Raw genomic sequence first — 26,971 nt, 5'->3', positions numbered from 1 at the left:
TTTAAACTAAAATGAAATTAAGAGAGAATAAAAAATACTTCGTATACCAATTTGTTTATGTATAATTTAATTACTTAACAGTGTTACATATGCTGAAACTTTATTGCCTCTGGCCGAAAAATTCAACATAGTTATTTTTTTATTATTAAAATTATTTTATTATTTTAAAACTATGTGCACCATTGTAAGATCCTTAAACAGTTCCATTTTGTCGAACCATGTTCATCTAAATATTTTAGTTACACTAGTTCTTTATTAAAAATTGAGCTAGTTATTTTTGTTTTGGATCTCAACATGGTTCGATCTTGATGTTTTATAATTAAAAGATAATACACAGGATTAAAAGAATAAATACTGAAATTTTTTAAATGTTATAATTGTTAAGAGTAAATAATATCAGTCTACTATAGACTTTTAAATAATACCATAATTCATCTACAATTCCTGTTATATTCAATTTCAGTTGAACTTTTTCTCTTCTTCAAGGTAAAATATTACTTTCAAAAAATTCCATACATTCATAAACCGTTTCCTCATTTTTATTTTTCATTTGATCTAAGGGACTTTTAAATTTAGCATCAGTAAAATGAATTGAATATGTGTTCAAAATACACAAAATATTATAAATTAACTGATGAATTTTTTTATAAAATAAAATTAACTACCAAAAATTTACGTATATTTCTTTGAATGAATTTAATAACTTTATCCATATTTGTTTTGATGAAATTTCCTAAGAATTATTTAAGTATGAGATAATCATTTCAGTACATTATTATTTATTTTAATTTTTACAAGGCATCACGTAGCACGAACTCATTCAATCGAGTACCCACACATAAATAAGTCACTTAGTGACGTTGGAATATACATAACTTCCTACCATTCAATCTTCCATTTTTGTCATTCATTGACAAACTAAATTCTGTCGATCATCCGTGTTCTTTTGTTAATACTAAATACAATTGAGTAAATTTGTTATATGAAGAAAACATGAATTATGTATCTATTAGTTTAAAATTTACTAAAAAAGATGAAATAATTTATTTGATAGTGTTAATCAAATTTTCATCCTAAAAATGGATAAAACGAGCTTTAAACAGCTGAATGTTACAGTCTCAAAATTAATTTCTATGAACGTAATATATGATTCTACTGCGGATGATCGATAAAAAAATTTAAAGGACAAAAATAAATAAAATTATGTTTCTATATAATAAAATGTCTTACAAATTATTAAAACTATCGTCTAGGAACTGTTTAAGTTCTTTGAGGTGTTGTGGTTTACTACCAGTGGCTGGTGATGCAGCTGTTGGACGACCAGCGTATCTGAAAATAGATATTGAATTTCTTTTATTTAATAATTCATTCTCATATTATGTATTCAATTTACATATTTCACATTTATCCATTGATTCGTATTTTTTTTTTTAAGTTAATGTCCAATCTCACCTCAATGTTCGTTTTGATTCTGTCGATTGTTCTGATTGTGTTTCATTCACAGTTTCTGATTTGTTTGATGACTTGGATGAGGAAAATAAACTACTCAACCAACCACCACTATTTTCTCCCGAAATTCTGCTACTGCAACATGGCCCAACATTTTTTATATTATTTTAAAGAATTTCTTTAGAAGAAATAAGAGAAAACAAAACTGCAGTAATAGAAGCAAATCAAATTAATGAATTATAAATTTGATACCAACACCGTGCTGTACTGAATAAATCCATTGTGATACGTAAAAAATAAAGTTATTATTATTTGATTTAACAAATATTGTTCCTTTGATTAAAAACGTGGGCCATGTATGCAGTTATATCGTAAAATTATTTATAAGTGTTTTTTTTTTTTTAACTTAAAAAAATTAATGAATTCATTTTTGAAAGATTGATCACTGATAACTTAATAAAAAATAATATGAAAATAAAATAAAACAAAATACTTACGAAAGATTTCGAGTTCCATTAACAGCTGTGGAAAATCTCGGTTGAACATAAGTCCAGGCACCTTGATTCTTAGCTTCTTCTTGTGCCCAAACTAAGTCAGCATTTGAATATTTTGCCGCTTCTTTCTTTACTAGATCATAGGGAAACGGTGATATCTATTGAAAAATTGATTGTAATTATTACCATCATAATAAATAATTCAAGTACGTTTACTATGTTTTGAAGTTTACATTACCTGTTCAACCCTTGATATGGCAACTTTATCATCTAAACCTCGTTCTGCGCGAGATTTCTTCAAATCATAGTATACTTTTCCAGAACAAAACAGTACTCTCTTGACATTACTTGCATTCTTAGCAGCAGCTCCGTCTTCAGGAATTAGTCGAAGGAATTGAGTATCTTCGGTCATTTCATCAAAGCTTGATCGAGCTTCAGGGTGACGTAATAATGACTTAGGTGTCATAAGAATTAAAGGTTTTCGGAAAGGTAGAGCAATTTGGCGACGAAGAATATGGAAATAATTAGCCGGAGTACTACAGTTAGCTACAATCCAATTAATGTCATGAAGCTGTCGTACCGCGAACTCTTCGCTTTCAGGTGGGAAATAATCTGGATCATCAGCAGACATTTGTAAAAATCGTTCAAGACGGGCACTAGAATGTTCGGGACCCATTCCTTCAAGACCATGAGGTAAAAGCATCACAAGACCCGATTGTCTTACCCACTTAGCTTGACCACTGCTGATAAATTGGTCAATGATACATTGAGCGGTATTATTAAAATCTCCAAATTGAGCTTCCCAGCAAACTAGAGCATTGGGATTTGTCATTGAGTAACCTAATTCAAATCCTAATACTCCGAATTCTGAAAGAGAACTGTTACAGACTGTATAAGGAGCTTGATCCGGATAAAGGAAGCAAAGAGGTCGGTAAGTAGCTTTATCCACAGTTTGATGATGAAGTACATGATGCCTATGAGAGAAAGTACCTCTTTCTACATCTTGGCCTGATAATCTAACATGAATTCCATCTTTTAATAATGATCCAAATGCCATTGCTTCACCAAGAGCCCAATCAACTTGTCGAGATTCTACCATTTCCATTCGAGCCTTTAAGATACGCTCAATTCCTTTATGAATGACAAACTCGGCTGCGTTAGGAGGTGGTGATGAGAATTTTTTTCCAATATGTGTGAGAGTATCTTCTTTAATTCCAGTTGGAGATACTTTTAATGGGTCTTTTCCTTCAAAGAATCCAGACCATGGTGAATCAAGCCAATCTTTATATTTAATGTGTGTTTCTTGACGAGCATTGGTATAAGCTTCTTCGCATATTTTTTCATATTTATCTTTGACATCTTTTACTTCTTCTGGTGTAACAACACCTTCATCAATTAATTTTTTTGAGTAAATATCTAACCCTGGAGGAGTATTTCTGATCTTACGATACATTAAAGGTTGGGTGAACATGGGCTCATCAATTTCGTTGTGACCATTGCGTCGGTAGCATACAATATCAATTACAACGTCTTTGTGGAACGTTGCTCGCCACTCAGCGGCGATTTTGCAAACGTGCATTACAGCTTCTGGATCATCAGAGTTGACATGGAAAATAGGTGCATTTACTACACGAGCAACGTCAGTACAATAAGGTGAAGAGCGAGAATGCCGTGGGTCAGTTGTAAATCCAATTTGGTTGTTAACAACAATATGAATGGTACCATGAGTTGTATAATCAGGTAAATCTGATAAACCAATGGTTTCAAAAACAACACCTTGTCCACAAAAAGCAGCGTCACCGTGCAAAAGAATGGACATGACCTAGAAGACAATTATTCAATCAATTATAAATAAAATTGCTCATAAAAAATAATTATATCAATAAAAAAGAAGAAAAATATGTTTACTTTTTTGCCTTCCCCGTCCCCGCGATAAAATTGCTCGGCGCGCGTTTTTCCTTGAACAACTGGATCAACAGCTTCCAAATGAGATGGATTAGCGACAACGGCTAAACGGATGTTCTTATTCGTTACGCGATTTAAGCGCTCAATATATGTTCCCAAGTGATATTTAACGTCACCAGAACCCTGAATGAGTCATCATATTTATTAGAAAACTATTATTCAATTAAACAATCAATTATATTTTACAATGAGAAAACTTACATCATCAGCTGCTTCCAATGCAGCAAATTGAGTGAAGATTTGATTCAATGGTTTACGGCAAACATTTGCTAAAACATTTAAGCGACCACGATGAGGCATTCCCATTACAATTGATTCCACGCCCAACTCAGTTGATTTATCAATGACTTGCTTCATTGCTGGAATCAAAATCTCACAACCTTCAAGTCCGAAACGTTTTTCTGATGACCATTTACGTGCTAAAAAGGCTTCAAAACTGGAATAAGAATAATATTTATTTAAATATAACATGGAGATATAATTATAGTAAGTTTTATAGCTCAAAAAAAATTATAGTTTATTCAAGTAAAAATAATTACCCAGTAGCGCGAGTAAGCCGAGCTAAAATTAATCTTTTTTCATCATTGTTGATTTCCATAATTCCCGGAGTTTCCATTTTCTGTCTTATCCAGTTACATTGTTCCAAAGAATTAATGAACATGAATTCTACGCCAATATGACCACAATACGTGTTTTCAAGCCGCTTCAAAATTTCTCTGAGGGGTAAAGATTTTTCTTTTCCTCCAATAAATGTAGTTGATGGAAGTTTAAATACTCGATCCATGTCTGATTCCTCTATTTTTTTCAAAGATTTTTAATACATTAATAGAATTCTTTGATTTCCAAAGTAAGTATTATTTATACTTTCTAAAATTAAATAATTGATAACTTTATGAATTATTTTTATTGTGAAAAATAATAACTGATACTGAAATTGCTGCAATGAATAAAAGCAATATATTTTACTTTGTTTCAAAATTTACGAAACTAATAAAACACTTTTTATGAATACAATTGAATTTTTATTTTAGACAAAAATGGTAATCATGCGAACGCCTAAAAATTGTTGATGATATGACGAAAATCATGATAATAATGAAGTACAATAATGAGTAGGTGAATAAACACAAAATCCATGCAGGTGTCAAAAGAAATCAATTTACAATAGATAGTGTGTAAATGAGTAATATGGCTTCATGAAAAAAAAATATTAGCAAGAAAGAAATAAACATCCCAATAACCGAGATTGATAGTATATACTGTAAACTATCTTTTATATTTTATATTCATTTTGTAATAAATGAATAAAGTCATTGATGATTTTAAAATATTCAATATTTTGAATGCCTTTTCACCTCATGATATAGAACGGCTAGAAAGAAATCTAATGATCTCCAATAATTTCAGTCTCCCAATAAAATTGACAAATAATAAATCGAAAAATTCGAAGTTGGGTCGGTATAACTACATACGTTTCATTAGAGCAGCTACTCGATATTGCAGATCCTGAGAGTATGTGATGCGAGATTTCTTTCCTGTGGACATTAAATTTTGACTGAAAATTTTATTTACCTCCAATCTTTAGGTAAGCGCGCTTTTTTTTACAAATCTATCATAAGAATCAATTTTTTTTTTTTTAATTTTTATAATATAAATTAAAAGAATAATCAAAAATATTTAATTATTTGTAGTCGGTTAAAAACGAGTAATTATCTATAGACTTTCGATTCATCAAATAATTTTTTTTCTTCGGCTCAGATTATTTACTAATCTGCTACATAAATTAGATTCTTACGTCAAGTTCAATATAATACGTCACCTCAAGACGACTTTAACGTCTGTGGAAGAAAAAATAGATAGACTTATCATGAATTAATTAGTAAAATACTTAATGTTTTAACTACAATCATATTAAATAATATGAATGATTCATTTCCATCAAAACATGAATATTAAGTTATAATATTGAGATACTGAGATAATAAATAAAGTAATTGAAATTATAAACGGTTATAAAATGGATATGATATGATGGTCTTTTTATGAATAATTATGGAAATTATAAATGTAAACTACTGAAATATAATAAACGATATTTAAAATAATTGAAAGAAGAGAATTTTGATACTTTCTTATAATAATTATAGTATTTTAATGTAAAAAATATCTCAAGATACTATAATATTTAATTTAATTCTATAAAAATTGAATTACATTTGAGATTTTTCAATAATGAAGTTACCTAATAGTTGGCTTACCAAACGAATAATAATTATAGAGCAATTCTTGTGGATGTTTATCATCAAGATCAGCGCTGTTGATTCCAAGTGGATCCAATTTAGCGATATGATGCCCTCGGATCTGTCAATTTAACGTTAAATTCATGTCTGCTACATCGACTTATATAATATTTTTCAAACCTAATCATTAACATTTTTTATTATTCAATTTTTATCAAAAATCAATAAACGCCAGTTGATGGAACTATTTTATAATAATATATGTCTTGTTATTTTTATGGTTATTGTAATTGTTGGTATTTTTCAATGTTTTACAAATTTATAGGACACCTTTTTCTTTGACATGTCATAAATGTCTTATAATTTTTTATTAATAAGGATTTGTTAACAATTTATTATTAATTCAAGCTTTAATCAAAACCATGTTAGCTCACCTAACACCTCCCTCAAGTGGAGCAAAATCAAATTATCATGAAAAAAATATAAATACTCAAGAGTGCATTTTAGTAAAGCTTAATCAAAGCATTTGGTTAGTAAAAAAAATAAAAATGTTATTTATATTGTAATAATTGATAAACGTGCAACAATAACTTTTTAGCGTGCAAATTTCAGACAGGCATTTGTAAACATGCAAACCATAACATAATAAATCAAGTGATTAAATGTAATAATCGATTGATGCATGATTGTTTAAACAATAAATCTCAAGAAAATATTTCATTTTCATAAACAAAACGAATAAAATTGATGTATAATTTTACATAATGTCACTTATTCTCATATTTTTTTTTTGACGACCATTTGAAATGAAATAATGAATGAAAGAGTTTTAATGGATCTGATTGTTAAGTAAGCACATGTTCAAGTGCTAATTGAATTTAAAATTCTCTTGTCTAGACGTAAATCATTAATACTATCAATATACATTTTCAGTACCAGTCTACACAGTAATATAAACAAAAAATTCCATATTATCAATTATTTAATCATAGAAAAAATTCCAAATAATTTCTAAATCTGCTAATTATAAAAGATTTAAAATATTTTGTAATTTAAAATAATTACAAAGGATAAATAAAATGGTTATTTACTTTGGAATAACTAATTCCAAAAAATAACTCAAAATAATAATATGAAGGCAATAATATTGGTAAATAAACAAAAATAACGAAATTAACTCTCGTAGCTTGTAAATTGAAACGGCCTTCACCTTATTACATGAGGATAATGTATGAACGAATAGACGTTTGTGTGGTCTTTAATGAAACCTTACCAAGCATATATTGTCGTAGTACAAGTTCTGGAGATCCCTTGCGGGCTGCATAATGTGTATGTACATCATTTCTCATGATACCTAGGGGATCCAAATCGGCGACTAAATGACCCCGGGCCTAGATTCCATTTAATAAATCGCATCATAATGAGTTATTTAATAAAGTTGACTGATTGATTTAGATTATCCAACCAAATGGACTAAATTTTGTTATGGTATCTAGTTAAGTTCACAACTACCTTTACTCCTAAGTTAATGAATAGTAACAGCAAATGAAACAAAAAACATGCATAAAAATAATTCAATTATCGATGGTTGATTGAATGAACATTTCAATGTGTATAAATGATTGTCAATTCTTTAGTTTGGCATCATCAGCAGCTGTAGTATGATAAAAGTCAATAAAAAAAATGATAACAGTGATAATGAACGCAATTTGTGAGTTTAACACTTTTAAATTTATCACATGTTTTTTATTATTATATTATCATGCTTGAAACTACTGAAACAAGGTGTTTCAAAATCTTCCTAACCTGTGACACAAATTACATGATTCTCCAATTGTCTAGTAAATACTTTGCTTTTCATGCAGAGCTCGAACAATTAATTTCCCTCGGTATTAATAAATTTTTTGCTTTATAATTCATGCCACTAACATAGAACATTTTATTGTAAATAATAATATTAACATTTATGATAGTATTTTTATCATTCCCTTCTACGAATTATCTGTAACTGGGAGGTGCTGAGTGACTCAGTTTTTTTTCCTTTCAATTCTTATAATTTATTTTAATCGAGTCATCTTTGCGTAATTTATCAAAATAAGGATAATTTACTTTGATTATTTATTGATAAATTTATCAATTAGTTTATGCAAATAAAATTCATAATAAAAAAAAAAAATGAAAAAACTTATTGTCAATTTATATTTTTTTTTCTTTTACTGACAAAACTTTTATTATTGTTCCTATCAACGGCACGTACCTGATAAGATCTTATGATAGCTTGAACTGCCAAATGATCATCAATTATTTTTTCATTAACTGGTACTTGACCAACTTGTGAACTTCCTCCTAAAGCTGGCAAAAGAGATCCTAAAGGAACTTGGTTGTAGTTTGATGCTAACGATGGTGGTGCTTGATAAGCAAGTCCTGGACCTGCTCCTGCGGTACTGTTTCGAAAGAAGGCATCCCATGACTATAATGAAAATAAAAAGTCATTTAGTTTTTTTTTTTTAATATAAAATAATAGCTTTATACAGATGAATAACATACCACGTGCACGCTTTGTGGATCTTGGAGCCATGCATTATACATTTCTTCGACATAAGAACTCGTACTTCCATTTAAGAATGGTTCTGTTGCTACTTTACTAGCATATCTTCTGGATGGCTCAACAGCCACAAAAACTTGTGATGTACGAGAGAGAGAATTGCTTCCAACTAGCCAGGAAGCAAATCTTTCACCTCCACAAACACGAGGTGCCAAGGGAGTAAGTGAACTGAATACTACCCGGGCTTTATACATTTTGACCTGTAATTTAAAAAAACATATATTCAAAAATAAATCAATGGAATATTTGATAAAAATGCTACGACAATTCATGAACACAAAAATACTCATTCGAGGCAAATGTATTGGTAGAATTTGACCCAAAAATATAATAACATTGTGAGTATGATGAATACGAAAGAGAATGAGACAAAAAATTTTCATTGCCAATTTTATTTGTTATTATCTTTATTGGTATTTTATTTTCATTATTATCATTTGCTTATCTTTTGTCTGCTGATTGATTGACGTTTCATTGCTGTATATATTTTTGACAGATTAATAAGAAGAATAAGTTTTATTAGGTCATTGAATTTAACATTGTCTATCATTATTTATGCATAAAAAATAATAATCATCATAATTAATGAAAGTAACAGAAAACAATAAATTACTTCAATAATTAATGCGCAAAATCGTTTATCATTTGCATAATAGAAAAGAAGGGTTAGCATTGAAATAAGTTGACGTGAAATAAATAGGTATGGTAGTTCGTTTTTTGATCTTTTGCCAGAGACATTGACGTCTTAACTTGGTTGACCTCTAAAGAAACCGGCGTTTTTTAAATGCTTTTTTAATAATTTGTTTACAGCTACTTAAAAAAAAAACAATATATAATTTTATTGATTATCTGTTCAAAGTTAAAACAACATTTGTCAATATTCTTGATACATAATAATCAATCTAATGTTGATATTGACAATATTGAAAATCGTTCCAAATTTTTTCCATTGATAATAAATAGAATTTCCCCTATTACATATCATATGATTTTGCGCTCTAAGTTACACTATTTTTCTAGAGAACTTGTATTCTTAGTCAAAGTTATCTTACAATTGTATGTTCCAATGAGGTCAAGTACACCGATTAACCTGACACAATGTAAAACTGAGACCACTGGTAGTTACTTTAAATTTTAACAAATACATATATTTCTAGGTTACATGATAAAAGAAAAATTAGATAAATAATTGTTTACTGATATTTAATTAATACACCAATTATTGGTAAGATTGCACCATTACTGGTAAGCACATAGGTAACACGAATTCACACACACGTGTACCATAAATGTGTGTGCTTCTTGAAATTAGGTTATTTTCCGGTATCATCGATAAAATATCAAGGTCTCTCATGAGAGGTTATTTTTTTGATCTAGAATTTTGAAATGACAAATAATACAGTAATAAATAAAATTATCCGTTGAATTATTAGACTAGAACAACTATTTTAGTCTTGTGTAATAACTTTATGTAATAGGAGAAACATTCTAAGAGATCCTTATACAATTCAGAGTAGAAAGCAGACATGCAACTTGATTGTTTGACAGTAACGATCATTATATGAGTTTTTAGAATAAAGATATTTGAAATTTTCCTTCAAGAATGCTTACCTGATGTTAACGATACAATGATGACAGTCCAACTACCATTTGCAACTCACAGTCACAATCTCACGAGAATTCACAATCGCACTTACAGGTACGCCCGCGCAGTAGCCAAATTAGAATTACCTCCCACCATTGGACATTGCAGTTTGACGCATGCGTTTTAAACGTTTAAATATTGGTTGTTCTAGGGATATTTATTTATCAGGTTTAATTTGCTTAGAAAATAATTAAAAAAAAATAACATTATTGGAATAAATTAATTTCATATATTACAAGCATTTCGATGATTATTTGAGAACAGAAATTTTTAAAATAATTAATTGGATAATAGTTGTTCATCTATAACAAGAGCTTTGACTCCAAATCTTTTTATCTGCATACATATATATAGTAATGTCGCGGCTAACTGCGGCGACATGGCAGTGAGTCGAGTGTTATAACGAGTTTGTTTTGCTTGATGGTTTGATGTGATTCTATGAAACATAAAATGAATCTCAAGTGTCGTAAATAAATATGAGTGAACGAAAATTCACCCGGGCTTTGGGAAAGCCCGGCATGGCTGCTCAACTTAGGGAAACTGTATCTCAAGTAGTTCGAGAGAGTACAGTCCAGGTAGGGCCTTGACACGTTTTTTCCAAGAAATGTTCAACTAATCTATTTCTGTGGCATTCAAGAAATGTTTTTTATATTTATCGATGATATTAGAATAAACACTTAATGTCTGCTTATCGTCAGTAATAAATGATATTTTTGGTGAATGAAGGTTTATCAAAAATATCAATTTAATTTTATCAGTTGCTTTTAATGGAATTTAATACAATAAATGATGAAATTGATGAGTTGTTTAGTTTTATATTTAAATTTTTCAGAATAAACCTCATCTGGTAGAGCCGATAGATTTTGAAAGTTTTGTTTTAAAAAATAAAACTTTACTACAAAATGATCCACAGAGAGAATTATTGCTTTATCCATCAGACGATGTTTCCGTAAGTTTTCCTATCAGTTCTTATCAAGTAACCACGGGAAAACATACATTAAGATAAGCACTAAGCAATGATTCTTTTAAACTTAAAGAATAACAAACATTTCATTTTTTTTTTTTTAGCAAATTGTTTTACCTAGAAGATATAGAACAGTACAGCCAATTGTGCAAAATATTCTTGAAGAAACCGATGGTACAGAGAGTCTTTTAACGAAAGAATGTCTTAAAAGTTATGCATCAAATTGGAATTTAGTTCATTACAAGTATGCTGCCTATAGCGGTACATACCTTGATTTACCAAAATTATCCAAAAGTGATGATCTTAAGGAAGAAATTTATGAAATAGATACAGAAGTTGATCAAGTAGATGAAGAGATGATAAAAAATGATGGAATTACAAAAGAAGGGTATTTAATGAAAGGACCGGAAATAGGAAGTAGTGATCGTATGTTTGTCAATATTGGATCAAAATCGTTTAAAAGACGTTTTTGTCATTTAAGACAAGAGGTTGATGGAACTTATATTCTCGAACTCTTCAAAGATGAAAAGAAAGGGGAAGCAAAATTAACTATTGTTATGGATTTTTGTACTGAAGTGGTAAGAAATCCTAAACGTGGTAGATATTGTTTTGAATTGAGAATGAGTGGAACTCATAAATTTTATACATTTGCTGCTGATAACGAAACTGATATGCAGGAATGGTTATTGAAGTTAAGTTCTGTTTTACAATATTATAAACAACAAGAAGAAAAGCGTGCTGCTTCTTTAGAGCGTACTTGCAATACTCCACCACCTTCACCGACACCAATGCCAATTTACGGAACTTTGAAAGGTTTAGAACAAAGCATGAATCCACAATTAATTAAATATTCTCGTGAGACTGATACAAGTATACTATTAGCTAGAAGAGAAAATAGAAAACGCTTATTTAGCTTATATCATCATATTCCACTTAGTAAATATCAGACAGGAAGCTCTGATGATTCTAATGTTGATCCTTACAAAGAACAGTTTGGACAGAGAATATTTATTAAATGTGAAGCTCTTAAATTTAGATTGCAAGCACCAATTGATGAAAATGAATCTCTTTGTCAAGTAGAACCTTACCATACAACTTTGTGTTTATTTGACGCTAGAAATGGAAGAAAGTTATCTGAAAATTTTCATTTTGATGTTAATCATGAGATTGTTCGTGATATGGTACAGGAGTTAAGTCCCAATGGTGTTTTAACTGAAAAAAATGAACAAAGTGAGCTACCTAATGAATTAAAAAATATTCCTGAAAAATGGATTCAGTATCCAAAACAAGCAATATTCAGTATTAGTAACCCACATCCTGATGTGTTTCTTGTTGTAAGAATTGAAAAAATACTTCAAGGAAGTATTTGTCAGACATCTGAACCGTATATTAGAGCAACAAAAGATCCTCGTTTAGGTCTTAAAGTACACAAAAACGTTCGAGCTTGTTGTCAACGATTAGGCAATTATAGAATGCCTTTTGCATGGGCAGCCAGACCTTTATTTCGACTCTACAGTAATGAACTTGATACATCTTCTGATTTTCCGGCAATTTATAGACAAGAAGGGAATAAAATGCGTGATGATGAGATTTTAAAAATGCTTGCTGAATACAGAAAGCCAGATAAACTTAGTAAATTAACTGTGATACCAGGATGGTTGAAGTTAACGATCGAACCATTGTCAGATATTCCGGAAAATACTTTAACAACTTCCTTGGCTCCTTTAAAACCATTTCCATTACCGCCTACAAATAAACCAACAATAGAAGTGGCAGAATTTGAAAGTTCTTGTGAAAAGGATGTGCATCCTTATACTACTTATTTAAATCATTTATATATTTATCCTCAAGTATTAAATTTCGATACGCAAAAAATTTTTAACCGAGCACGAAATATTGCGTGCATTGTTGAATTACGCGATAATGATACTGAGGATGCTAAACCATTAAAATGCATTTATGGTCGACCGGGTTCGCAAATACTTTGTACACGAGCCAGTTGTGCTGTTCTACATCATAGTGCAGTTCCGTCATGGTATGAAGAGATAAAGATGAGATTACCAACTAAATTGCATGCGAAGCATCATCTCTTATTTTCATTTTATCACATTAGTTGTGATATGAACAAAAAAAAAGAAAACGGAGTCGAGAGTTGTGTTGGATATGCATGGTTACCATTGATATATAAAGGAAGATTAGCAGTTGACATAGAAGCTAATATTCAAGTTTTGCCAGTGGCAACACATTTACCAGCTGGTTATTTGGCGATTCAACCATTAGGACTTGGAAAGGGCAATGCAGGGCCTGATATTACTTGGATTGATGGCCAACGTCCTATATTTACAGTCTCTTTTCAATTAATATCAACGGTTTTCACTCGAGATCCTCATCTTCATAATCTATTTGTTCATGCTGAAAAAATATTGGACAATAAATTATCTGGAATTCCATCAGATTCAGAAACTTGTAAAATACTAAAAGCAGCACATGCTATACAATTAGTTACAGCCATTACATTCCTACCAACAATTTTAAATCAATTATTTATTTTACTTACTTGTACGTCCATTGAAGAAGTTGGCCTTTATATTATTCGTGTACTGATTCACGTAATTAATTTGATATTCAAAGCTAGTAGAAAAGATATAATCCAAGCTTACGTTAAATATGTTTTCATGTTGCCTTCAAAAGAAATTGTTACTACTACTGTTCATGAACAACTTGCTAAATATTTACCATCTTTATTGCATCCAAATAATACAGACTTTCTGGTTGTGAATAAATTTATGCATCACTCAAGTTTTTTCTTTGACATCATGGTAAAGAGTATGGCTCAACACATGCTAACTAGTGGAAGAATTAAGATGCATCGAAATGAAAGATTTTCACAGGATTATCATGAAGCTATTAAAAAACTTTTAGAAGTTGTTACACCGTACATTATGAATAAATATAAGGATATGCCAGTTGAAACACAAGAGCTTAATAAAAGTCTTGCACAATTTTTAAAGGTCATTATTTTGATTTTAATTTTTTTATTTGTCAAAGTTATATTTAATTTATAGTATTCATTACTTATAGAAATGTTTGACGTTTATGGATAGAGGATTCGTTTTTACTCTAATTAATGATTATATGGATAATTTTTCACCTGGTGATTCGAAGACACTTCAAGACTATAAATTTACCTTTCTACAAATAATTTGTTCTCATGAACATTATGTGTCTTTTAATCTACCTATGATGCAGACAAGAGTTACAACAAAAGGTGAGTCAATCTGTCATTTAGTAATATTGTAAACCTAACATTAAAAATTATAACATGAATTTTGTATTGCTTATTCTGAAGACTCAGAAACAGAACCGGAAGGTATGTTTTGATATTGTCAACTCCCTATTATAATCACAATAATTTCATTCTATTACTATTTTGTTAATTTTTGAATGGGAGTTTTGTTGTCATTTTTCATTTAATAAGCACTTGTTTGTGTGATCATTAAAACACTTCTTCATAAAACACAATTTTTATAGCTAAAAAAAATTTCAATCATCATCCATAATTAATAAATTAAATATATTAAAATTAATTAATGTTATTCAAAATTTCAGAATTGATGTTAGAATACTGTTTATCACAAGAATTCTGCAAGCATCATTTTCTCGTGGGTCTTTTACTTCAAGAAGTAAAATCATCTCTGAATGAGATTGTCCAAATCAGAAAAATTGCAATCGCTACGTTACGCGATCTGTTAGCAAAACATGAATTAGATGATCGATATCAAAATAAAGGACAATTGAGTCGTATTGCTGCAGTTTATATTCCATGGTTGGGAGTGGTTCTGGAAAATTTACATAGACTCCAATCTGTTTATGAGACTGAAATGAAGACTGAATTGAGACAAAATCATACTAATAAAATATCAAGTAGTAGTAGTAATTGTTTATTAAATAAAGATTCAGTAAATTCAATTACAGCGACAGATACACCCAAATCTGTTCATAGATTTACTCTACACTTAGATTCACAATCTCCAATAAGAGCTTCAATGCATCTTAGAGATTCCACTTATTTTGCTGCAATTGCTGGTCAAGGTTTAGCGAATGGCTTTTCTTGTGCTAGCATTGAATCTAACGCATCGACGATATCAAGCACTTCGCATTCACATATTTCTCAGGAAACAACCATTATTCGAGAACCGATTGAGAATGGTACCTCTGAAAAGAAAGGACACTCTAGATCTGTTAGCGTAACTCAAACATCAGCTAGATGTGATAAACTCCAATCATCAGAAATGAAAGATCTGTTACTGTGTTTTCTTTTTGTTATAAAATATTTAGGCGATCACCAAGTTATTGCCTGGTGGCATCAATGCTCAGAAACTGAAATAATAAGTTTTTTTACCGTTCTCGAAATGAGTTTACATCATTTTAAATATATCGGAAAACGGTTAATAGCAGCCGTTAATGTCACCAATAATGCCGGTAAACCCAAAACTGTTAAGGCCATGACATTGCCAGCAAGAATGGCACCACCGGATTTCACCAACGATAGTTCAGGTACTGGAACTCTTCAACCACATAATACTGTAACTCGTGAAAATTTAGTTGAAGAAGAAAATCACGTACATCACCAAGTGTTACTAGAAGCAAACATGGCTACTGAAGTTGGACTTATTACGCTTGACTGTGTTGGATTATTCTGCATACATTTTAAGGTAAATTTTAAGTAACTTATTGTTTTTTTTTTTAAATTATAATGCTTAGTTATTTTTTTTAATAATTATTTTATATTAAATTTATATCAATGATTGCAGGATGTGCTTTTAGTTAATGATGGTGATAATCCTGTCATGCAGAAATTATTCAATATATATTTATCTTTCTTACAACTTGGTCAGTCTGAGACATTATTTCGACATGTTTTTGCTAGTTTACGAGCATTTCTTAATAATTATTCGATAGCATTATTTCAAGGTAAAAAAAAATTTATTATTTACATTTTTTTGTATCATTTAAATATATTTATATAAAATTGTTAACAACAATATTAGGTAACGCGGTATTTTGTGGCCGCCTTTGTTATGAGTTATTACGATGCTGTAATAGTAAATTAAGCTCAATTAGACAAGAGTCATGTGCATTGCTCTATCTACTTATGAGAAGCAACTTTGAATTCACCAGTAGAAAAGGACTAATCCGTGTGCATTTGCAGGTAATATCTTATAAATAGAAAATTTTTTATATCATTTAATTTTTCTATTTATTCAAATTAAATATCTTATCTAGGTGATAATATCAGTTTCACAAATGCTTGGAAATGTGATAGGACTCAATAACTCACGATTTCAAGAATCACTATCACTTATTAACAGTTATGCTTCGTCAGACAAAGTAATGAAAGGAACTGGTTTTCCTGTAGAAGTTAAAGATTTAAATAAAAGAATTCGTACTGTATTAATGGCCACTGCACAAATGCGAGAACATAATAATGATCCGGAAATGCTCGTTGATCTTCAACATAGTTTAGCTAATTCATATGCAAGCACGCCAGAGTTAAGGCATACATGGCTCGAAACAATGGCACGCAATCATGCTAGAGATGGAAATTTTTCAGAGGTAATTTTTCTTTAAAATTTTATTTGTTAATAATATAATAAAAGACTTACAATAAATTAATCATACTAACGAACAATGTAATTTTTGTATTCAAATTTTTTTATCAAATCAAAACAATTTTAGGCGGCTTGTTGTCAATTACATATTGCTGCTCTTATGGCAGAATATCTAAAATTAAAAAAGATCCATTCATGGGGTGCAGAAGCATTTGATAAAATATCTGTCAATATTTCTCGAGATGAAAGAGGACTCAAGCTTGATGCTGGTGAGATTTGTATGTCGTAAACATGTCGTAGTTAAATGTCTAAATTAACCTTGCATTTGCACTAACAATTGTATCTAATGCTATTTGCTTATAATGCTATATGTTGTGTTGTATACCGTACAAGAAAATTAAATTGATGTACAAGATATTTTTATGTCTTTCAGGGGTACAAGATATTCATTATAATGAGTCCATACTTTTGGAGCAATTAGAAAGTTGTACAGAAATGCTAGAGAAGGCTGAACGCTTTGAATTACTCGGACATCTGTATCGTTTGATAATTCCTATTTATGAAAATAAAAGGAATTATGAAGCATTATCTAACTGTTATTCTCATCTGACACAAGCATGTAATAAAATTGTCGAAGTCACAAAAACTGGAAAAAGATTACTTGGACGATTTTATAGAGTCGCATTCTTCGGATCAGTAAGATTCTATTTTTAATTTCTGTAGTATATTAATATTTGAAAGAACTTTTTTTAAAAATTTTTATATCTTAATTTTGATTCAGGCTTATTTTGAGGAAGAAAATGGACAAGAATATATTTATAAAGAGCCTAAAGTAACTTCTTTATCAGAAATTTCAGAGCGGCTTCATCGTTTATATGCTGAAAAATTTGGAATAGAAAACGTTAAAATGATTATGGATTCAGCACCGATTGAATTAAAAGACCTTGATACAAAAATAGCATACATTCAAGTTACCCACGTAACACCTTATTTTGAAAAGGTCGAGCTTGAGTCTCGAGTTACTGAATTTGAACAAAATCATGATGTATCATGTTTCATGTTTGAAACTCCATTTACTCATGAAGGAAAACCTCGAGGAAATCCTGAAGATCAGTGGAAAAGAAGAACAATTATTACTACACAATATGCATTTCCATACATTAAGAAACGCATTCCAGTTATTGGAAAAAAGATCGTTGAACTTAGTCCGATAGAAGTTGCATTAGATGAAATGAGACAGCGAGTTCAAGAGTTAGAAGATGTTGCTTTAATAGCACCTACTGATGCTAAAAAATTACAATTAAAACTTCAAGGAAGTATTTGTGTGACAGTAAATGCTGGACCTTTAGCTTATGCATCGGCGTTTCTAGATCCTGCACTTTCACCTCAATATTCTGACGATAAAGTTGAAGAATTGAAAGATGTTTTCAGAGATTTCATTAAAATATGTTATACGGCACTTCAAATTAATGGTAAATTGATCACAAATGATCAGCTAGAATATCAAGAAGTTCTTCGAGAAAATTATCAAAAGTTATGCCAAAATTTATCTTCATTACTCGGTGAATCAATTTGGCCTGATGATGAAATTGGAAGTTTTAAAAGAAATAGTGCGGCTCTATTCAGTGCGATTAGTGGAGCTAATAATCATACAAGTATTGCTTAAAACCATGACATTAGGGTGCTGATTGCTGTTTAAATGATATTTTTTTTTTATCCAGTGATATGCACTATAATTATCAATGAAACAGGTAACATTAATCCATTTTCTACAAACTTTTTATATAATATTTTATAATTTTTACAAGAAAATAATACCAAATTAGTAAGTATTTAACGTAATGTCGGCCAGTAAAAAATTAGTTTTCGAAACTTCTCAATTATAACGGAGGATTTTTTAACTTTTTCATGGGCATCAGAACTTCAATACACTTACACATGTTTAGAGGTGAGTTTTACAATTGTAATAATATAAAGTCTGATTTGAAACAATAGTTAAGTCAATATAAAAAGATAATAGAATAATGTGAAATTAATGCTTAACAAATAGGAATTTTTGAAAAAAAAAAAGATTTTTATTATATTTTATTTTGAAATTTTTTATTAAATTATTCTTTATCAAGATCTGTATACTATAATCGAATCTATATGCGTTTATACGCACATTAACTGGAAATTAATTGATTGAAATTCTCATAGATGTAAATTATTATATAAATGACAACAAATATTATAAATATAATTGTGAAAAAAGAATATTTCAATGTAATTTGCGATTGGATTGTTACATATAGTTGAGTGTCACATTTTTAATAAGTGTATGTGTACTGTAGGTATTGTTGAGCGATAACTACTCTTTAATATAGCTTTACATTAAATAATTTAAATTAAAAACAAAAAAGGGAGGAAAATTTATATTGTTCGGATGTTATATCTAATTTGTAAAAATATATAAGTTGATTTATAAATATGTGATATATTTTAACAGGGTACAATTATCTTAAAATTGCACTCTGATTGTATTTGTTTTCGAAACATGTATATATTTTTGGCGAACATTTCGTTTTAATTGTTTTTAAATACTACAAAGGCATAAATGTACATCTCGAAAATAATCATGAATTATATTTTTTTTATATATCATTTTTAATATTATTTTTAAAAAATTTACTTTGATTAATCTTAACCATTTATCCCAATAGAATTTACAGATATATCTTATTTCATATACACATTAATATCATAAATATTTTATATGAATATTTTTGGACTATTATTTTCATATATCTAAATAGTTAACAAGATTAAATGCAATAAATGTTTGTGTAATTTTGCTTTATTTAATCATTTCGGTCTTAATTGATTTTTTAACATTAAAAAATCAATAAAATCGAAAGTCAATGAATTAATTTATTTCATACATGTTTCTAAAGCTTAATAGAGTTGTGTTTTTTCGATCAACGAAAAAAAAAAAAAAATTATAAAAAGGCATAATAAATAAATAAATAAAATATGGTCTAAAAATTGAAAAGTCTTGAGTGAAAAAGAAAGTATATTACTAACGTCCACCTATATCTACATGAAATAATAATAATAAAAAAATAATAGTGTACAAAATGCAGATCAATTACTTTATCCGTCTAACTTTTAAATAAACTGGTATACATATGTAATTCGTTGATATTATAATAAAAAAGTATTATATTTACCAATTGATTATTTAAAAATTATACAACATTACAGAAATAAATATATTATCTATAATTTATTTATTTCTTGTTTATTCATATCAGAAAAAAAATATATAAATAGAGGGTTGATTTTCAAACTGTTTGAAGATAATAAATAATGAAATAGCAGTTAAGAGATAACAATTGTATAAAACATTGATGTGAAATCTCATAAAGGCCTGAAATCCATTTTTATTTATATTTCATAAAAAAATACATGACAATACGTAATGTATATGATTAATATACATTTATAATAATAATGATCGGCCGCTTCATATTATATGTTACAATAAAATCTTTCACTACCCCTGAAAATTAATTTACTTTATTTATGTGCGTACCGAATTTCGAATAAATTTTCAAAATTTATTATTTCATTTGAGTACGTATGAATATCGTTTTTTTTTTATAGTGCATCGTACGATTTATTTAAGATATTATTCCTCTATGTACAGTAGAGCCTTTCCAAGTTCATCCCTTATAGTAAAGTAAGAAATTTATTATTTATTTAAAGTTTATTTTTTAAAATAACTATTATACTAAAATCACGAATAAAATGACTGAATAATATATTGATTAAATATAGTTTACAAAACTAAAGATAAAATTCCATTCTTTTTTAATGAATAGATTTTAAAATAAAAATAATTAACTATTATCACTTGTGTTTTAGTTTATTATTACATCGTAAATTACTTTTTTTTTCTTCTTAATTCATCGTTTTCCTTTAACATACATTTGATATCAATTGATTTTTATATATGATAATTAGGCATGCCTTTTAAAAACTCCAAAATGTATTCTAGGAAAAGAGTTGTACATGATATACAATTAATATGATTTTCCAGAGGTTTAACTGTACATATCGCATTTGTGCACTTGGGCAAATGAACGTGTGCTTACTATTGATCATGTTATTGCCCATTTCTAACACACTTTTTTTATTTAAATATTATTTTTTGACGGATTTCATATTGTACATTGATTCCTAATGTAATCTCGTCATTTACAATTAATTATTTTCATTAACAATTCATATTGTCATTAAAAATTTCGTTAATCCATGACGCTTACTCCGGGTGGCTATTAATGGATGGATTTTTTTTCTCTTTCTACATAACTATGCTGACTAAATTTGAAAACTGTCAATTGAATACGAATTGAACGTAAGCACATCGAAAGTGCTCTCATTGGTTTAATCTTAATAAAAATGAATGAATAATTTTAGTTTCAAGCAATGATTGTGTAATTCGATGTATTTAATGTGAATACATTATTCAAAATATTTCTTAATGAAAGGCAAATCTAAAATTCTAACAAGAGTAACCTAATGTTGGTTTAATTTATTTATTTGCGATGTAATGTTTTTTTTTTAAATCGTCACTTTTCAATGTTATATTGAAAAAAATCATCCGGCACCAACGGAGGGCAGTTAAAAATCCATCACACATGGATTTTAATTATACTTTAAAACGAATACTTTAATGAAAAATTTTTTCTTAAAATCAATACTGATAAATACTAATTACTTTTCCTCTAGCATTAACAGTCTTAATATTCATTTTACTTTTTTGGTATTTCGCTGATGCAGAGGATTGATTTTCACTTTTTCAAACATATTATTAATGACAATCAGTCATTTATATGAGTGTCGACTAAAAGAGTTCTTTTAAAAATCACAATAATATCATTCTTGTCATAAATGTTGAGATTCTTCTTCATGCTCTGAGAATGATGATACATGACGAGAATTTTCAATATTGTTAGTATCCGTTTCCTCTTGTTCTGAAAGTAGAGGGACTACTTGCTGATTATAATTATCAGTTTCCGAAGGCCTCATACTTTGTCCAGGTAACAAAGTCATTGGGATATTTCCCGAAGGTGTTGTAGGGGCTGATCGAGATAACCATCGTTTAGTTTTATTTCTTGAACTAGGCAATCCTAAAGGCATATACATCTTTCCACGTGCGCGTCTCATTCGAGTTAATGCACATTCACTTGGACTTGATGGTCGAGGGAATGATGAATTCACGTTCAATGAGTGAGGTACTTGCGGCCGATTTGAAAGAGAAGATATTAGATTTTGGTGTTCATTAGGTAATTGTTGAATTTTGTCAAGTAATTCTCGTAACTGCCAAAAAATAATGTGTTAAAAAGAATATTTAAAGTTAATTTTATTTTATTAACTACTATATTTACTTCTAATGTAGGACTAGTAGCTCTAGGTGGAGAACACGGCGACTGGGCCGCTAAACTCGATATGTCTGACGTTGTTCTATTGTGAGAAAGAGAAACAACTGATTCTCCAGCAACGATTTCCACTCTGTCGCATCCCATTGCTGATAATTCATCAATGCTATTGTTACAGGAGTATGGCGGTGGAATGATTGTGTTAGCTTCATTCACGACATTACACATGAAACTAGAACTCAGTGAATCCAAAGTACTTGCGTGTGATAACGTGCGAAAGTACCGCATCACGAACCCAGATGTACCTTTTCCCATTCCTTCATCATAACCAATTACTAGTGGATACAAATCTGGTTTTGCTGTCACCTACAAATAACAATAATAGTTAATTATTATATTCTATAATAAATATTAGTCTGGGTTTATGTAGCATGAGGGTTAATGTATTTCACCTCATTGTATGGGGGTGGCAGTGCTTGAACAAACGAGCTACATCGACTATAATGTGGAGGGGCATAACGTGATGTCGATGACATTCGATCTGATATAGTGCTATCATCTGATGAACCCATCCGACGTCTTTGCCACAACCAGCAGCCACATACTGCTGCCAACGTCAATCCTGCTAATATAGCCGCCCTAACAATCGAATGTATGTCGAATTAGAATTTATTTATGAATTTTATTGACGTCAGATGATATTTAAAGGTTTACTTTGATTTGAAAAAGATTCAATTAAAATTTTACAAATTTAAGATTTATTGGTTTCTGTAATCTTATTTTTAATTTAAATTCTATTCTAAAAGATTGATTTTATTAACTATGAATTTGATTTAATATAAGCTACAATTTGTGATAAATTATTGTTTATTAGAAAAAAATGGATACAAACCATAAATACCAATAAGTCCAGATCAGGATTGCAAACATTTCTGTGACTGGTGTAGTTGGCTGTGAATACATATAACAACAGCCCAACGAACAGCACTCTTTTGGTGGAGAGCAACTGCAAAATAATATCTTGATATTGATATTCCAAAATAATTGATTATCAATAAATCATATTATCAGAAACTATTATTATAAAATAATTTGATATTTTCAGAACTTACGCATGCCCTTCATTGCAGACCTTAGCAGAGACCTTCAATGGTAGAACAAACATTCACTATTATTGGTACTATTTACGTTACACTATTGATTACGATTTACATAAAATATACATCATCAAATAAACTTCTCTACATTGATTTTTTATTTAAAAAAGTAATAATTAATATTTCATTATTACTATAATAATGATACCATTGTAAATTTCGTGGTTGAAAAATCAAATTGTGATGAATATTAACACCAGCAACATACTTTTAATTAATTCATAATCTTCAAAAAAAACTATTTTATATCAACAACACAAATGTAATAAAGCACTGTAAATATAAGGAATAATTAACTTACGCATTAAGAAATAAATACACTCGGACTAGTTGGTACAGTCAAGACTTAAAGAGCGAAGAAGCTCGTATTGATCGACTTTTGACGAATGCGAATAAAAATTTTTATCAAATCACGTTAAAAAATATGTAATTCATTTCTGCGTATTTTAGTCTATTTAATCGTGATAAAAATATTAATTAATTATTGAACTTTATTTGCTAAAGCTTATCACTCTTACTTGATAGATGAAGTGAAAGAGAAGAATTGGTGCGACAGGCTGATAGATGCGGGTAGCCTGCACCATTCTACGGGTAGAGAAAAACGATAAGCAACATCGAATCCTCAATGTGACGTATGCGCATAAACATATACAGGTATAATTTTATATATGTGTATGTATACAGTGGGTTGATTTTGTATATCGAGGGTAAGTTGTCGGATTCTGCGCTATAAGCTTGTCAAAGGGATGGTAAAAGTAATAAACCAGATTAGTGAAATTTAAAAAATTAGAATAATGAAATAACTATTATTTAGGTAGAAGTGGTATTTTCAAATGAAAGACATTTAGAATATAAAAATTAGAGATAATATCTTTTTCAATAAGATATCAATTAATTTATTAAATAAATTTATAAAAAATTTTAATTTATGGCGCCAGAAAATTAGTCGATAAAACAGAAAAAATTATGTTATCGGTCATCGTTAATTTAGATGAAAATTTTTGAAGCCATCTATTGGAACTCAAATAAATTATTATAACCAAAAATTGTATACATATACATTTACACATGCTGGCTTTGAATAAATGAGAAACATAAGCAACAGAAATGTATAAAAGACGATGTGGCACATAAAATTTTGAGTGAAGATATTAAATCTTTCAATAAATTAGTTTATTATATTTTTCTTTTAATGTTGTGACTTAATCCGGATCATACCATTAAAATTTTAAATAGCCAATAATTGTTATTATGTTTCTGTTTCAAAAGACAAGATGAAGATTGTAGTAATAATTTTAAGTATTTTACAATTTTTGAACATATGTAAACTCTCAGTGGCTTGGGATGATGAAGAGTTGGAAGTTTTTGACGTTGTGGAGGAAGTAAATCAGAATTTTTATGAACTTCTTGGAATTTCAAATGTAAGGTTATTTTATATTATTGAACATATTTATTAATTTAGTAAATTGTTACTTATATTTTTTATAACATTATTAATGACATTAATTACTTCTGTAGGATGCTAATTCGACAACTATTAAAAAAGCTTTCCGTCAGTTATCACTCCAATTGCATCCTGACAAAAATGATGCACCAGATGCAGAAGTAAAATTCAGGAACGTGAGTAAAGATTTCACTTATTTTACTTATTTCTTTATGTTCACATCAAGTAATTGTTAATATTTTTAGTTAGTTGCTGTTTATGATGTCTTGAAAGATGTCAACAAACGGAAACATTATGATAATGTTCTCGTTAATGGATTGCCGAATTGGCGATCTGCGGTATACTACTACCGACATGTTCGAAAAATGGGATTGCTGGAAATGAGTATTATATTATTTATAGTAATAACTATTGGACAATATCTTGTTGCATGGGCAGCTTATTTTGAAAAAAGATATACTTACGTAAGTATATGTCATAGACTAGACATTTATTTATTTTTGCATTAAACTTTTTATTAAATAAATCGTATTAATTAATAATGTATTTTCCAGGAACAAGTATTAGGTAGTAAATTACAAAAATTACAAAAAAAAAATCGTAAAACCAAAACGGAAATTCCCGATCTAGCAGAGATATTGGAAAAAATACCAACACCAAGTGTTTGGAATACTCTACCATTTCAACTACCTTGTTGGACTGTAGCCTCCATCGTTGGAATTCCGTCGACAATTCGAGCGATAAAAGCTATGATTGAAGAACGGAAACGAAGGAAACAAGAGGAAGAAGCTGCATTGTAAAATAATTTAATTTTCTTTTATGAAGTTTTAAAAACCCTATTGTATCAATGTTTATGAATTTTTTGATATTTTAGAGCTGAAGAAAATGAAGAAATGGAATCAGAACCAATTGTGCGTGGTCCTCGGCGTCGTCGGGCAGGCTTCATACCACAAGAACAAAGTGGAAATATCACTGTAGAAACGAAAAAAAAAGAAAACATTAAATCGACTAATGTTCATGAAAAGCCTAAATATACTGGTGGACTATGGACTGATGATGATATTGCAGAATTGATTAAATTAGTTAAAAAATATCCTGGTGGTACACCAGAACGATGGGAAAAAATATCGGATGCAATGAATCGGAGTATTAGTGAAGTGACACATATGGCTAAAAAAATCAAAGATGAAGGTATAAAGCCTGGCCAGCAATCAGATGAGATTCCTATAAATACACAACCGAAAAAAGTCAAAACTCGTGTTGAAGTTGTTGATAATGTTTCTACTTGGACACAAGATCAGCAGAAAGCTTTGGAATCAGCACTCTTGAAATATCCTAAAGGATCATCTGTTGACAGATGGGAAAAAATTGCGAATTGTGTCGACGGAAAAACGAAAGTAAGTAAAGATTAGCTAAAGAGTTTATAAAATTACTGTCACAACACTAACATAAAAAAATTTATAATGGTCATAAATTTCATTTTTTAGGAAGAGTGTCAGATAAGATATCGTCAGTTAGTTGATTTAGTGAAGAAAAAACAACAAGATATGAATTAATAATTTGCCAAATATTTTTATATCAACAGTATGTTAATTTAAAAGATTTTTACAGAAACAAGTTATCTCTGTGTTACCAAAACTGGTGCAATATTGATAAAACATAAAATTATTATACTTGGAACTACCTAGACACCGTTGATTATGTTCTAAGTTCTTTTAATTGATGACAATCGTAAAATATTTTATACACACAACCATAAATTAAAATCATTGCAGAAGAGTTACTAATTTATTTAAAATAATACGTTCTGTAAATAATGTTATTGTCTTATTTCAATCATAATTTATAAATCCAATAAAAAATACTTATAATGTATTATTTATTTATATACTATCATCGAATCAATAAATATATAATGAATTTATTATAAGGGTTATAATTAATATTTGCATATCTAATCTAATGAGTTACAG

At 29.2% G+C, this 26,971-nt stretch overlaps 4 protein-coding genes across 14 annotated transcripts; 2 read left to right on the top strand and 2 right to left on the bottom strand.

Moving 5' to 3' along the window:
- Positions 1-49: 49 nt before the first annotated feature.
- Nc73EF (oxoglutarate dehydrogenase Nc73EF) lies at positions 50-10,473 on the bottom strand. Of its 6 annotated transcripts, XM_035094642.1 has the most exons (12): positions 10,365-10,473; positions 8,696-8,953; positions 8,406-8,618; positions 6,167-6,269; positions 5,381-5,443; positions 4,448-4,703; positions 4,110-4,344; positions 3,852-4,031; positions 2,182-3,765; positions 1,947-2,101; positions 1,453-1,584; positions 50-1,329 (listed from the first exon to the last, which is right to left on the bottom strand). In XM_035094642.1, exons 2-12 carry the CDS (start codon positions 8,945-8,947, stop codon positions 1,227-1,229), a joined length of 3,276 nt encoding a protein of 1,091 aa, XP_034950533.1. In that variant the 5' UTR covers positions 8,948-8,953; positions 10,365-10,473; the 3' UTR covers positions 50-1,226. The 6 variants fall into 6 exon arrangements, with proteins under 6 accessions (XP_034950533.1, XP_034950534.1, XP_034950535.1 ...); XM_035094643.1 differs by lacking the exons at positions 5,381-5,443; positions 6,167-6,269 and adding an exon at positions 7,422-7,539 and having other exon boundaries at positions 10,365-10,472; XM_035094644.1 differs by lacking the exon at positions 5,381-5,443 and having other exon boundaries at positions 10,365-10,472.
- A 30-nt stretch (positions 10,474-10,503) lies between these two features.
- On the top strand, positions 10,504-19,561 carry Ziz (dedicator of cytokinesis protein Ziz). 2 transcript variants are annotated; one of them, XM_035094641.1, is made up of 11 exons: positions 10,504-10,973; positions 11,231-11,347; positions 11,467-14,373; positions 14,444-14,630; positions 14,972-16,077; positions 16,177-16,336; positions 16,414-16,574; positions 16,649-16,978; positions 17,102-17,243; positions 17,408-17,670; positions 17,756-19,561. In XM_035094641.1, the coding sequence occupies exons 1-11, from the start codon at positions 10,875-10,877 to the stop codon at positions 18,638-18,640; spliced, it is 6,357 nt and encodes a 2,118-aa protein (XP_034950532.1). In that variant the 5' UTR covers positions 10,504-10,874; the 3' UTR covers positions 18,641-19,561. The 2 variants fall into 2 exon arrangements, with proteins under 2 accessions (XP_034950532.1, XP_034950531.1); XM_035094640.1 differs by having other exon boundaries at positions 17,102-17,252.
- An 828-nt stretch (positions 19,562-20,389) lies between these two features.
- On the bottom strand, positions 20,390-24,167 carry LOC118073875 (uncharacterized). Of its 5 annotated transcripts, none has more exons than XM_035094650.1 (6): positions 24,073-24,167; positions 23,510-23,541; positions 23,290-23,403; positions 22,850-23,036; positions 22,407-22,763; positions 20,390-22,338 (listed from the first exon to the last, which is right to left on the bottom strand). In XM_035094650.1, the coding sequence occupies exons 1-6, from the start codon at positions 24,136-24,138 to the stop codon at positions 21,904-21,906; spliced, it is 1,191 nt and encodes a 396-aa protein (XP_034950541.1). In that variant the 5' UTR covers positions 24,139-24,167; the 3' UTR covers positions 20,390-21,903. The 5 variants fall into 5 exon arrangements, with proteins under 5 accessions (XP_034950541.1, XP_034950544.1, XP_034950543.1 ...); XM_035094653.1 differs by having other exon boundaries at positions 23,510-23,827; positions 24,073-24,157; XM_035094652.1 differs by having other exon boundaries at positions 23,510-23,792; positions 23,856-24,137.
- A 452-nt stretch (positions 24,168-24,619) lies between these two features.
- LOC118073874 (dnaJ homolog subfamily C member 1) lies at positions 24,620-26,846 on the top strand. Its single transcript, XM_035094649.1, has 6 exons — positions 24,620-24,975; positions 25,073-25,174; positions 25,244-25,462; positions 25,553-25,794; positions 25,873-26,395; positions 26,486-26,846. Exons 1-6 carry the CDS (start codon positions 24,829-24,831, stop codon positions 26,552-26,554), a joined length of 1,302 nt encoding a protein of 433 aa, XP_034950540.1. The 5' UTR covers positions 24,620-24,828; the 3' UTR covers positions 26,555-26,846.
- Positions 26,847-26,971: the final 125 nt, after the last annotated feature.

This window comes from Chelonus insularis, unplaced genomic scaffold, assembly GCF_013357705.1.
Source record: "Chelonus insularis isolate UGA/USDA-ARS -01 unplaced genomic scaffold, ASM1335770v1 scaffold_714_pilon, whole genome shotgun sequence".
NCBI lineage: Eukaryota > Metazoa > Arthropoda > Insecta > Hymenoptera > Braconidae > Chelonus > Chelonus insularis.
Note: the sequence above shows the minus strand (reverse complement) of the source record. Positions and strands in the feature narration are given on the sequence as shown.